Source organism: Antedon mediterranea, chromosome 2 (assembly GCF_964355755.1).
Source record: "Antedon mediterranea chromosome 2, ecAntMedi1.1, whole genome shotgun sequence".
Lineage (NCBI taxonomy): Eukaryota > Metazoa > Echinodermata > Crinoidea > Comatulida > Antedonidae > Antedon > Antedon mediterranea.
This window is the reverse complement of record NC_092671.1, coordinates 36,611,913-36,625,905: the sequence shown is the minus strand read 5'-3', so window position 1 is coordinate 36,625,905 and position 13,993 is coordinate 36,611,913. Positions and strand designations below refer to the sequence as shown.

General features: G+C 32.5%; 2 protein-coding genes and 1 long non-coding RNA gene across 3 annotated transcripts in view; 1 reads left to right on the top strand and 2 right to left on the bottom strand.

Annotated features, from left to right (window-relative positions):
* LOC140040935 (colorectal mutant cancer protein-like) overlaps positions 1 to 680 on the bottom strand; it is a 92,799-nt gene extending 92,119 nt beyond the window's left edge. Inside the window, exon 1 of the mRNA XM_072087221.1 lies at positions 357 to 680. Within this exon, the coding sequence (XP_071943322.1) occupies positions 357 to 520 (164 nt within the window). The 5' untranslated portion in view covers positions 521 to 680. The remainder of the gene's footprint in view (positions 1 to 356) is intronic.
* The window catches only part of LOC140040934 (condensin-2 complex subunit G2-like), a 116,277-nt gene that overhangs the window by 21,196 nt on the left and 81,088 nt on the right, over positions 1 to 13,993 (top strand). The gene's annotated exons all lie outside the window — the stretch shown is intronic.
* Positions 7,614 to 9,123, bottom strand: LOC140039879 (uncharacterized). Its single transcript, XR_011842660.1, has 3 exons — positions 8,693 to 9,123; positions 8,457 to 8,542; positions 7,614 to 8,348 (listed from the first exon to the last, which is right to left on the bottom strand). It is a non-coding gene; the product is annotated as an uncharacterized lncRNA (long non-coding RNA).

The following is a 13,993-nucleotide window of genomic DNA, read 5'->3' as shown; positions in this document are numbered from 1 at the left end:
CTGAAAATATTTCTTGCCTTTCAAAACTAAATAGGCCTAGGCCTAGGCCTATTATATGTGTAATCGGATTTTATAACACTGGCCTCTATAGTTTCTACATTTTTTGGGGAAAATGAAGCATACATTCTGGCACCCTAAATTTAAGTACAGAATCGTATCTCAAATTTATTATTGATCCACAATATTAATTATTATATTTCATATGATATAATACTGTATACATACAAACAAATTTTGAAAAAGCATAGAAATAACAGGATGGGTGATAATGTAACCAGTTTATGTAACAAGCAATTAGGCATAGGTATAGATATATCGTGATTTAATTGAATTTACTATAACAGGTACATGCTTACCCATCAATAAACCCATCACCATCACTGTCACAGGTATCAAATAAACGCCTCAATCGTTCTTCGTCTGCGGTACTGGTAGAATCCGAATCGTCCGAACAAGAACTGTCAGACGAACAGTTAGCATTGGCAACAGACATTTTTGCGCCTTCGTCAGCGCTATCCATGGTTTTCTAAATATGCATACTTTTGTAAACTATAATCTAATTGAAAGAACACTGTCATCTAACTCCAGAAATGCTATTTATTCTGTTATTTTGCCTAGGCCTATAGAGAATGTTCCAAAAACATCTGTATTGCCGTTTCGCCGCCACGCTTGAATGGAATCATTGCACATGTAGGTCATGTAGCAGTTCGCATCGTCGATTATTATTTTTAGGGGAATAAAATCAAATTTACATTTTTGGTAATCTGTATTCCTAAATATAGTTACATTTATTATAAGTGTATCTAATACAATTACTAAAAAACGTATTAACTATTTGAAGAAAAGTTTTTAATCAATGTGAAATCATTTAATTGTAATTTTAGTATTATGCATTACTATTTTGAGTTTCGAAGAGTCTAAAAGGTTAGTTGGTGGCGCTATATAGTTTCAAAGATATTAAATCTAACTTTCAAAGTTTTATTTAGTCTGAGCTGTGTGTTGAGTATAGTACAATGCAGTAATATTATTATTACTTATTTAGAATAATTCAAAAATCAACCAGTTCCCATCTAAACAATTACAAGGACAAAGTAGCAATAAAGCTTTGTTCATCTAATCAGCATGTGTCAACATGAAAAACACAGTCGGTTTATAAACCAGTTTTTTAAAAATATAAATAGGCCTACATCTCCCTGATAAAAATATAGTTTTACAATTTTAGCATTTTTGTTTTAGTTGGCCATTATATTTGTTTATATATTGAAACTACCGTCGCGTAAAATCTAGTGATGAATGTTTAAATCGAATAAAAAATACTAACATTCAGTTCAAAATGAAACAAGACAGGCGTATTTAGTAATATGCTGCCCTCTATATATACACTGGCGCAAAAACTTACCACTGATATGACCACAAAAACTCGGGTTCTTAGTAAGTTCTTAAGCAAGACACAAAACAACCTATGTTTATCTCTCTTGTATGCAAGCGTGGATTTTAATTACCAACTCAACTCAGAATAATGAAAGTTTTATAGTAGAACAAACCGTTCTCTATTCCCGGTCGGCAAAATGTCTGCCGACGAAATGGCATTCGGCGAAAACTGAGCACCTTCTATCCATACTGTCCGTTTTTTTTTCTTTTCTTGAATTTATTCCATTTGCTGAAGCTATGTCTAAACTATCAAATTATTTGACAAAAAAAAAGTGCGATGTGCCCAAATATGGTAGTGATATGACGTCATTGTGTTCAATCTCTAAATGCGATTTGAAGCCATTCTAAGCACTTTGGTGTTTTTATATTAACAATTTTTTTCGAAATGCTCAAAACGTCAAATATGGGCACATTACATTTTTTGGTCACAGAAAGTTAGATGTTGTAGACATAGCTTTACACTTTGTTGCCCAAATTTTAAACATTTTCAAACTGTGATATTCTCTCTACACATATTCTACTATTAATTACCGATTGAATGACAACAAATGTTGATTCACATTGTTGTAGCACAGTTGTTTGGATCATAGTCATAATTATATATAATATTATAAAGAATCAAATTATGAAACAAATTCTTTTCAAAGTAAATCCTCACTATTTTACAATTTATTAATTGTATTTTGGATTCGTTTTTGAAATTTTCTTTTTAGACTACTTTATTGCTAGGAACTAGGCTACTATATTTGATATCCTTGTTTTGAACAATTACCATAATTATTCCTTTAATTTTCACTCCTTTTTTTAAACATGGCAAAATACATTCATGAATAGGCCCTACGTACGGACGTGTTCGACGTATCGACTTGGTTTCAACAAAATCTTCATCTGGCAATAGATGTTAATGGTTGCAGGAGCATGGCGAAATAAGTTAGGAAATTTCTCCATGCTAGGAGTATGTAGCTAGCTTTGTAAGTTGTAGAGTAGGCCTACACGTACGTATTCATGAATGGTTTAACCAGTAACAACTCCCTGGTTTAACGTAAAGAATTATACACAGATAGTTATATAAAAACCAGATGAAAAAATTTGTCGAAAATTGTAAATATTGTTTGTCTTTATATTGTGATTTCGAGAGTTTAGTTTAATATCTATATTTTTTCATTTTTTTTTTTGTTGTTGTTGTTGTTGTTTTTGTACTGCATATGAATCTCTTGAGCAACGAAATAGCTAAATTGCCCCAACACACTCCACTGGGACATGGATACCACTGATTTCGCATCGTGATATTCTACAAAACACTTGATTTTCATGTTCCCACCTAAATATCTCGGCTATTATAAATCGGATTTTTTTGGATAGTAGCTCAAAATAAACTGTAGACAATACTGAACATTATGATATATGTTTGAAATTGTAAAGTTACAAAAAGTATGTGTCATTTTACGTTTTAAAACTCACCATCCATTGCCCGCTGACAGTGTGAGGTCAATTTTTTACCTATTTTCTAAAGCACCACAGTGTTTTATTTGCAATTTAAAATCACTTGTAGGCCATCAATCATTTTGGATAGTTTCTTAAAAGAAAGCTGAATATTCATAGATTCCTTACATACTTATCTTATGAGCATTGGCTTAAAATAGACTGTGTCAAAATAGCAAAATCTATTTTGAAAAAATCTAAAAAATGCTAAAAAAAGGCGGAAAAATTCAAATAGGGTTTGCCTGTGTTATGAAGTCTTCACTTGACAGACCGTTGGATTGTAGCTAAGTTTGGGGTTAATTTTTTCATTATATAATTGTAAGTAGCATTTTAATTGTTATATCATTCTAATGTTTGATATATAAGGAACAATTGTTAGGTGTTATTTAGTTCAATATGTCGTGTTTTATATTCACAATTGCCAAATTAAGACACCTATGTTTTAATGATAGCGAGCTGGGATCTACCATTTTCATTCGGGTAATGGTTATGTTTATCTTTCTGTGACTTGGTTTGTTTAATGAATAGATGGTAATTATTACAAAGTCTGGAAATGTTCATACTATACTAGTTTATGTCATTTTAATTTCTTTGGTTAAAAAATATAATCAATCATTGTGGAAATTAGTTGTATTCATATTGGTTGACCCCCCAATATAATGGACGATGACAAGACTTGGGTTGCATGAACTTGGTATGAACTTATAAGTAGATAAACAGCTCAATAGGTACATATTAAAAATCACTGTTTGGTTGCAAAATTTGCACCAAGAGATTCATATGAATTGATAACTTGTGTAATAGTATAAATAGTTTTGTAGTAAGTAACGGCCTTGTGAAAAACACCAATATGGTGATTCAAGTGTTGCATCCGTTTTTAAATAAAGTTGTTATTATTATTATTATTATTATATTATTATTACCATTTATGCAATGTTTTTTAATCTATTGATTTAAAAAAACAGGACCATGCAAAACATGTTTTTATTCTGTATACATATGTTTTTTAAATATTTTAAGTTAAGGAAAAAAAAGTACTTTTTGGAACAGTAGATATTCAGATGATGGGCCAATTTATTTGCAATATACTCATGAGACAGTTATACAATGGTTTCCGTTGATTGTATAGCTTTCAACCCCACGTGACACATTAAACCATCCATAAGAAAAATTTATGTCTGTGTCGTCACCGTCCTGGATGCTCAACCGAAATTCTTTTATGGCTCATTGTGTCCACCAGAGAGATTATGAGTATTCTTTTCAATATATCAGTGGTGGCATACTTTTCCTGGCTAGGCCTAGAACAATCTCTCTCAAATCTAACAACGTATATACGTCTTTAATTGCTGAATCATTGTTGAGTCCTATTATATCCTTGATTGGAAAAATGATAGAGTGCGGTAACTGCCCGGCCGTTTATTTGGTTTTATGAACTTTGAAATTTGACTTTTGCTTGTCACATGACATTAACAAAGAAAACAAATGCTAAATAATCATATATAGTAATTAAAAAAGGATAAGAATTTTGGGGGCAGACAGCACAAGAATAAGATTAAAATCGATTAATCATTAAAATATAAATGGTACCAGCCGTCCGAAGTAAAATATCATAACATGGGTAACGATACCTCCTTCTTGGCGGAGGTAAAAAATAAAGGTAATTAGACTTCCCTGGCTCTTTTTTGGGCGTTCAAAATAAATAGAAATTTAAATTAATGTTTTTTTAGACACGACAAACTGGAGAAGGCACACTACAGGTACGCATGATCACTAAAATAGGGCCTACTATACCAAACTATAACAAAATCCATACTATATTCTATATCGGAGAAATAATTATGGTTAAACATAAATTCCATAATCCGTTTTCGGCCACCTTGACTTATATGGACTATACCATTATTATGATAGGGGTGTGTTGTATTATGTTTTATGTAGAGAAGGGTGTCTATTGAATGGGAAGACAATACAATTGTTCTGTTATGTAACCTACAGTACAAACTACAAGGAACAATACAAAACATCAAACCTAGCAATGCATGTACTTTTTATAAGGCATGTTATTATTAGGTAACTGTGTTAGGCAATGCCAACAATATTACTATACTAACTAAAGATATTTTAAATAAAACAAATTTTATAGACAAATTTAATGAACCATGCATCTACTAACTGGATAAAGCCATTTAGAAAAAATAATAAACAAGTTGATCATAACGAGTGGTTTTCAAAGGCCCAAAGCAAAACGAAATTTCATGCAAAACAACGTTAACGGAATATACTATGTAGGCCTATAAAGGAACCAAACCTTGAATAATATTTGTTAGATAAAATTAATTTTAAGAGAATCAATTTAAAATTTAAAGCAAGATCAAACTCTCTAGATCTTGAGGGTCGTAGACAATCCTGGTCAAATCATAACACAGGATTATGTAAGATGTGTAGTACTAACGAAAAAGAAACAGTAAACCATTTTTTATTTAAGTGTCCTTCATTAAACTCTGTTAGACCATGGAGTAAACTCCATGGTTAGACAATAATTAAGTATGTACTGGGATAATTGTAATTGTGGACCTCAGGAATTAAAACACCACTTTATGCTAGACAATTTATTCACTGAAAATGAAACATTTGGAAAAATCTTTGATTTTTATTGTAAAAAATATTTAATGAAAGCATGGGTTACTAGATGTTATCAGCATTACCTCTCTCAACTAATTGATTAATATAGTAAACAAGCTACAGACATCTCTATGAGGATGTATCTGAGAGTTTTATTTATTTATTAGGCCTATCCTGTATTTTTGTTGTTCTGTTTTTATTTTTGTAGTTATTGTACAATTTACGTATTATGTATTTTCATACATATCTAATTAATTAATTAGTTTACATTTTGTTTTGATGTTATGTGTTAGTATTTAGAACTTTGTGGCTTATGTTATTTGTAATTCTGTTTGTAAATTGGATGCACCATTAACTGATGTGTGACACCGATATAAAGGTGATTCCTATGAATAAATAAAAACTATATAAGTAGGTATACTTACTTATTATATATAAAAACTAAACTAAACACTACAGTATAATCAAAATTAAAGCATATAAAATACAAGGCCTATGTTATTCCTATCTGGATTTAAACACACTTTAAATTTTAGTACAATCGGATTCGAAATTAGAAAATCTTAAATACTACAATACAATCGTTTAAAACATCCTAAATACTACAGTACAATCGATATTAAAATATCCTAAATACTACATTACAATCGGTTAAATTACCTAAACTCTATAATGTTGTGAAATATGTTAAAGAATGTTGGCAAATGCATTCTAATCGGCCCAATCCTATCGGTAGATAAATCATATTTTTTATTTTCTTGAACCAGGGAGCAACTCCCTGCTTGAACTAAACATAAATAAAACGAAAGAAATAAGGATTGATTTTCGAAAACATAATTGGTCTGACAGTATACATTAATTAAAGTAAAGTAAAGGAAGTAGAGATTGTTAATAATAAGTATCTGGCAGTAGTATTTGACTAAAGCTTAAATGGGTGGACATGTTTATCGTAGTTAAGAAGTTAAATACAAGGCTGTACTGCTTGAGGAAACTCGGTTCTTTGGGGTAAAGCAGGATATATTTGTACTATAGAATGTTTATGTTTTACTAATCAGTGATGTTCTATTTTGGCATATTGTATATTGGGCTAGGAATATCAGTAAGGGAATGTAAGGGGGATAAAGACCGAATTGAGAAGGTGTTGGGTAGAGCGTGGAAAGTAATTGGTTTGTTTATGCAAATGCTTGACTTGTTCTACAGCGAACGGCTTGCCGATGTATTCCATGCTATACTGTCTTCAACAGTAACAATATCGGCAAATTCTTCTTCTTCTTTTTCTTCTTCTCCGTCTTCGATTCTGAGCCTCTTTCTATTAACACCCCTTCCGTATTGTATGGGTGCAGGCTGAAAACAAACAGAGAAAAACGGTAAAGAAAAAGAAATAAAAGACGTTGTACAACAGCAACAACAACAGTAGTAAAGAAAATAAAACGATAGTTACCTCAATAATCGAAGACTCCGCTGAATCATTAATCTCGACATTTCCTCTCAAACTCAAACATTTGGTGTGAGCACCAACACCGTACTATACAGAAAAAAAATAAATAGATAAATTAGAAAGGAAAACGCGTATAAACCGTAAACGCAGAAAAACTTTGTAAATGCCCCAATTACATAAACTAATACTTTATGAGATATACACGGTAAAAAAAAAATTTTTTTAATAAATAAATAAATTAGAAAGAAACACAAAGAAGCCGTAAAACGCTGTAAACACACGTTCGGTTACACAATCTACTTTTAAGAATTATACACGGTAAAATAAATATTACGTAAAAAATAAAATAAACAAACACTTACTTCTACGTCATCAATACGCAAATTAGCCGATAGCTCCTGCACTATCTCAATAGCATTATTACAAATATCCGAAAGTGAGAGGCTATCGGCTTCAGAAACACTCTGGCTAACATCCAAATCAAGATCCTGGTCATTAAATACAAAATCTTCTAGTAGTCCAATATCGGGGATAACATCGTCGGTATCGATATTTTCGACATTATTCCGCGATAAACTAACGATAGCTTCAACTGCTCTCTGGCATTTGATAAACAAGCTATCGTTAGAATCGGAAGATGATGATGAATGTGTAATGAGCCATTGTAAAAAAATATCAGTAATAAGTCTTGGATAATCAGTAAGCGAATGAAAAAATTACCCACACTTACGTTGTTTTTATACCATCCCATGACACTAATCAAATTTAAAAATATATGCAAACAAAGGTACTTAGAACTTCCTTTAGGAAATGTGTCCGCTATTAAGATTGGTCAAACAGCCCTTAAATAATTAGGAAGACCTTCCCACATCAGTGACCATTAGATTTAGCCTTCAACCAAACGGTAAACATGGACCCAGGAAACACCTTAATTAAAACAACAAAGGGGAAAATGAAGATATGTAGTGAAAGGACAAATCAAAAATACGCGCCAGAAAAATAATTTAATATACCTAAACGGGAAGCACTGCAACAATTAAAAGGAAACAACTGGAAACAATTGTTTACAAAATCAATTTCTCAAAACATTTAATGAAAAAAAATATATAAAATACAAAACAGCAAAAAAACAGAATTTTTGTTAACAAAAATAACCTGGAAAAATAAGATAAACTCAGGATTATGCCGGTGGATATAGGTGATACACCTCAGGCTCCCAGTGAAACTCCTCCTCCATTTGCTCTATGGCAACCTTCAGCAGGTTCCAAAGCGTGGAATCAGGCACTGCCATCAAAATGTACCGCCTACAAGCGGCGTAGTCAAGGAGCTTGACCACATCTTCTAACATGCTTGTAGGGATGTAAGACATATCCATCTATACAACGATACAATAACAATACATTAATTGAAAAAAAAGAAAAAAAAAGTTGAGAGCTACTCTAATATAACGAAATAGAAAATAAACAGAAAAAAAGAAACTCACATTAGGCTATAGAAATAATATACCAAACAAATTTGTAAATCCAAAAAAAACGAGACAAATGACCCCGAATACAGCAAGCAAGGGATCTAGAGAGACAAAAAGAGACAGCGAAAAATAATTAAAAAATCGAGGAAACACGATAATTAAATACTTTTTACGTGACAGTACGACTCAATAAGAAGTAATTACTAAATAAAAAAAAAAAACTATACCGAGACAACAACATTAGTACTTACATATTAATTCACAGGAACGCAGAAAAGTAGAAAATATATTATAGGCCTACAAAATCGAAGAACAGGTACAGTAGAACAGTTGAAAATATATTATATAAAATCCACTAGAAATGGCAACCACGAGATGTTGAGTCAGCAATGGAGATTTGAAAGTGACTGGGAACTTTATACAGTTAAAATAAATATCTTGAAATAACACTACAATCATTAAGGCCAATGCGTTAAGAAAGATTGGGTACAATGGAGGATGACAATGGAGGGTGACATTGAAGGGTATCCCCTACCTGCAAAAGTAAACAATATAATACACCCGATAAAAACATACCCCCTTCAATCAAAACTAAACAAAAGAATTACAAATTGCGCCAAAAAACAAATAATTAAATAAAGAGCCATCTGGAGGATATGGTAATTAAATTTTTACCAGCAAAAATAATTACTAGAGGTCAAAACGGAAACTCCGAAATAATTAGATTAATTAGCCTCCAGGAAGAACGATTTATAATTCATTACATAACACCTTCTAAATATAAATAAATATATTAATAAATAACATCCCTAAACAAAGAAAGACCTTCATTAATTAAGAATAATTTAATTATTATGAAACCAGGAAAAGAACGACCTTCATTAATTAAGAATAATTTAATTATTATGAAACCAGGAAAAGAACGACCTTCATTAATTAAGAATAATTTAATTATTACAATAACAGGAAAAGAATGACCTTCATTAATTAAGAATAATTTAATTATTACAATAACAGGAAATCTAATTAATTAATTAATTAATTAATTAATTATGAAATTCTAGGGTGGACTGGTCTCCCATTACTACTACTATTGCTGAATCATTGTTGAGTCCTATTATATCCTTGATTGGAAAAATGAAAGAGTGCGGTAACTGCCCGGCCGTTTATTCTGTTTTATGAACTTTGAAATTTGACTTTTGCTTGTCACATGACATTAAAAAAGAAAACAAATGCTAAATAATCATATATCGTAATTAAAACTCCACTCCTAAAGACTTAATAATAAGTCTTTGTTTATGTAGAGCATCTTGTGTATTTGTTTGTCTTGTGAAATTTTAAATAGTTTATCCATCCTGTAATTGGCGGGTTACTCGCTGTTGGATGAGTATGAAATAAAAAAAAAAAAAAAAAAAAAAAAAAAAAAGGATAAGAATTTTGGGGGCAGACAGCACAAGAATAAGATTAAAATCGATTAATCATTAAAATATAAATGGTACCAGCCGTCCGAAGTAAAATATCATAACATGGGTAACGATACCTCCTTCTTGGCGGAGGTAAAAAATAAAGGTAATTTGTTTGACTAAATAAAGCTTAAATGGGTGGACATGTTGATCGTAGTTAAGAAGTTAAATACAAGGCTGTATTGCTTGAGGAAACTCGGTTCTTTGGGGTAAAGCAGGATATTTGTACTATAGAATGTTTATGTTTTACTAATCAGTGATGTTCTATTTGGGCATATTGTATATTGGGCTAGGAATATCAGTAAGGGAATGTAAGGGGGATAAAAACACCGAATTGAGAAGGTGCTGGGTAGAGCGTGGAAAGTAATTGGTTTGTCTATGCAAATGCTTGACTCGTTCTACAGCGAACGGCTTGCCGATGTATTCCATGCTATAGAAGACACCACCAATCATCCTCTTCATGGCGACATTATCAGCTCCGTTTTGCATTCGCTATTATAACGTTTTTGATGCAAATGTTGTTCAATTAGAACATGTGTTTCTACACAGAAACGTTTAAAACATTTTAGAAAAACCAAACCTAAAAACATGCAATGTCAAACGCTGTGTTTTCGGGGAACAAAATGGTACAGATTCATTGACAAAATTATAATGTTTATTTGTTTTACTGATTACCTAATAATCAGAGTACGTGATAGATCTTATTAAATGTATACTGTCATCTTTATTAAATGTACTACTGTGTTATCGTTAGGTAAATTATATTTTCTTATACTTTCTGTATCTATAAATCTGTAAACATTATATAGAAATAAAGAGTCATAATATACTGCATTAACTTGAAAACTGAAATTAATTCTACAGCATGCAGGGCGTAGTTGTTTTCCCTTTGTTGCTGAAACAACAAGAAAAACAAAATCAGCAGAACTTTAACACATTAACACACTCAATTAATAAATGGGACACCCCTATTTTCCCATCTTTTTATAATGGTATAATCCATACAAGTCGAGGTGGTGGGGTGTATTATGTTTTATGTAGAGAAGGGTGTCTATTGAATGGGAAGACAATACAATTGTTCTGTTATGTAACCTACAGTACAAACTACAAGGAACAATACAAAACATCAAACCTAGCAATGCATGTACTTTTTATAAGGCATGTTATTATTAGGTAACTGTGTTAGGGAATGCCAACAATATTACTATATTAACTAAAGATATTTTAAATAAAACAAATTTTATAGACAAATTTAATGAAGAACCATCTACTAACTGGATAAAGCCATTTAGAAAAAATAATAAACAAGTTGATCATAACGAGTGGTTTTCAAAGGCCCAAAGCAAAACGAAATTCCATGCAAAACAACGTTAACGGAATATACTATGTATAAAGGAACCAAACCTTGAACAATATTTGTTAGATAAAACTAATTTTAAGGGTATCAATTTAAAATTTAAAGCAAGATCAAACTCTCTAGATCTTGAGGGTCGTAGAATATCCTGGTCAAATCATAACACAGGATTATGTAAGATGTGTAGTACTAACGAAAAAGAAACAGTAAACCATTTTTTATTTAAATGTCCTTCATTAAACTCTATTAGACAATAATTAAGTATGTACTGGATAATTGTAATTGTGGACCTCAGGAATTAAAACACCACTATATGCTAGACAATTTATTCACTGAAAATGAAATATTTGGAAAAATCTTTGATTTTTATTGTAAAAAATATTGAATGAAAGCATGGGTTACTAGATGTTATCAGCATTACCTCTCTCAACTAATTGATTAATATAGTAAACAAGCTACAGACATCTCTATGAGGATGTATCTGTATGTTTTATTTATTTATTAGGCCTATCCTGTATTTTTGTAGTTATTGTACAATTTACGTATTATGTATTTTCATACAGATCTAATTAATTAATTAATTAGTTTACATTTTGTTTTGATGTTATGTATTAGTATTTAGAACTTTGTGGCTTATGTTATTTGTAATTCTGTCTGTAAATTGGATGCACCATTAACTGATAAATGTGTGACACCGATATAAAGGTAATAATAATAATAATAAATGAAAACTTATATAGCGCCGGTATCCTCCACCCATGTGGCGCTCATGGCGCTTTGTGCATTAACAACGTGCGAGAACATCAGCGAATAGCGACGTCTTTAGGTTGGTCTTGAAACTGTTTAGACTAGTTGAGCATTTAACTGTTGCTGGTAAGCTGTTCCATACACTTGCGGCCGCAACGTAAAAAGATCTCTGACCCCACTGATTTTTCGCTCTACGCTCTTGAAGAAGGTTTTGTGACAATGATCGTAGGCCTCTGCGGGATGATTCGTAAGGATCCACAAGGTCAGATAAATAAGCAGGAGCACTGTCATTTAGGATCTTGAATACAAACAACGCAAGTTTGTACTTAATACGTTGTTGAACAGGCAACCAATGCAAATCCATCAGGACAGGAGTTATGTGAGCGTTTGATTTTGTATAAGTTACAATTCTAGCTGCCATATTTTGCAAGCGCTGCAAACGTTGTATTTGAGATTTTGGTATGCCAAACAACAAGGCATTACCAATGTCAATTTTAGAAGTGACAAATGAGTGTACAATCAATTCAGCTGTTTTCTTGTTAAGATTACCGCGAATACGACCAAGGTTCCTAATCGATATTCATGCTGCTTTGGATACAGTTGTTATTTGTGCTTCCATAGTGAGATTACTATCCAGCATGATTCCCAGATTCCGGACCACCGATGAGGGAGCGATGTTAGAGTTTCCGATTCTGATATGTGTGATGTTGATTTTGGAGATGTTACATTTAGACCCGACGATAATAAACTCTGTCTTTCCATCATTCAACTTTAGGTAATTTGTTGTCATCCAATTGCGAACATCTTCTATACAGGCTTCCATCTTACTGATTGCTGCAGCAACATCCCTTTGCACTGGATTTACTGACACATAAATCTGTGTATCATCTGCATAGAAATGGAAATGTAGACTGTGTTTGCGAATAATGTCACCAAGGGGAAGCGTATAAATGGAAAACTGGCCAGGCCCAATTACTGACCCCTGTGGTACACCATATTCCAGGCAAGCTTCATCTGAGAATGCATCATTGATACAGACTAGCTGACGTCTTCCTGTAAGATATGACTGGAACCAGTTAAGAGCAACACCATTTATGCCAATGCGATTTCTCAGACGGGTTATCAGTCTTTGGTGATCAACTGTATCAAACGCTGCTGACAAATCCAACAACACCAATAGCGTTATTTTCCCATCATTCATTCCTTGTAACAAATCATTCTGTACCTTTAAAAGGGAACTCTCCGTGCTATGACATGCACGATATGCCGACTGGTAATTCTCATTTAAATTATGCTTTTGAAGATATGGAGTAATGCGTGATGTCACTACACGCTCCAGAGTCTTTCCAAGAAAAGAAAGATTCGACACCGGGCGGTAATTTTTCAGCGTGTTATGATCCAAGTTTTGCTTTTTTATTAAAGGACGAACGTGAGCAATTTTCAGTTCATCTGGCACTATGCCGGTATTAAGAGAATGGTTAATGATTTCCGTTATTATTGGAACGACTGCGTCTATACACTTCTTCAGTATAGAAGTAGGAACTGGATCTAACCTGCATGATTTTGTTGGTGATTTCATCAGAATGTTGCGGATCTCATCTTGAGATGCTGGTGTAAATGTTGTGAGATGCTGATGAACAGCTGTCACAGGCTCATTAAATGACATGTCATCAATCTTGAAGTCGTCTCTGATGATCTTGATCTTGTCTGTGAAAAACTGACAGAACCTGTTCGCAAGATCTAAGTCAGAAAGACTATCTGGGAGAGGTGATACCTGGCGATGATGAAGGAGTTGGTTAACAATTTTAAAAAGTCCTTTCTGATCTGCTGCATGTTCTTCACACAAGCCAATGTAGTAGTTGGCCTTTGCCTTTCTTACCATGGAATTTACATTCCTCTTCTGTGCAATGTAAGCTTGACGATCTATTTCCAGATGAGAGATTCTCCATTTCTTTTCAAGCTTACGCTTTGTTCTTTTCTCAGCATAG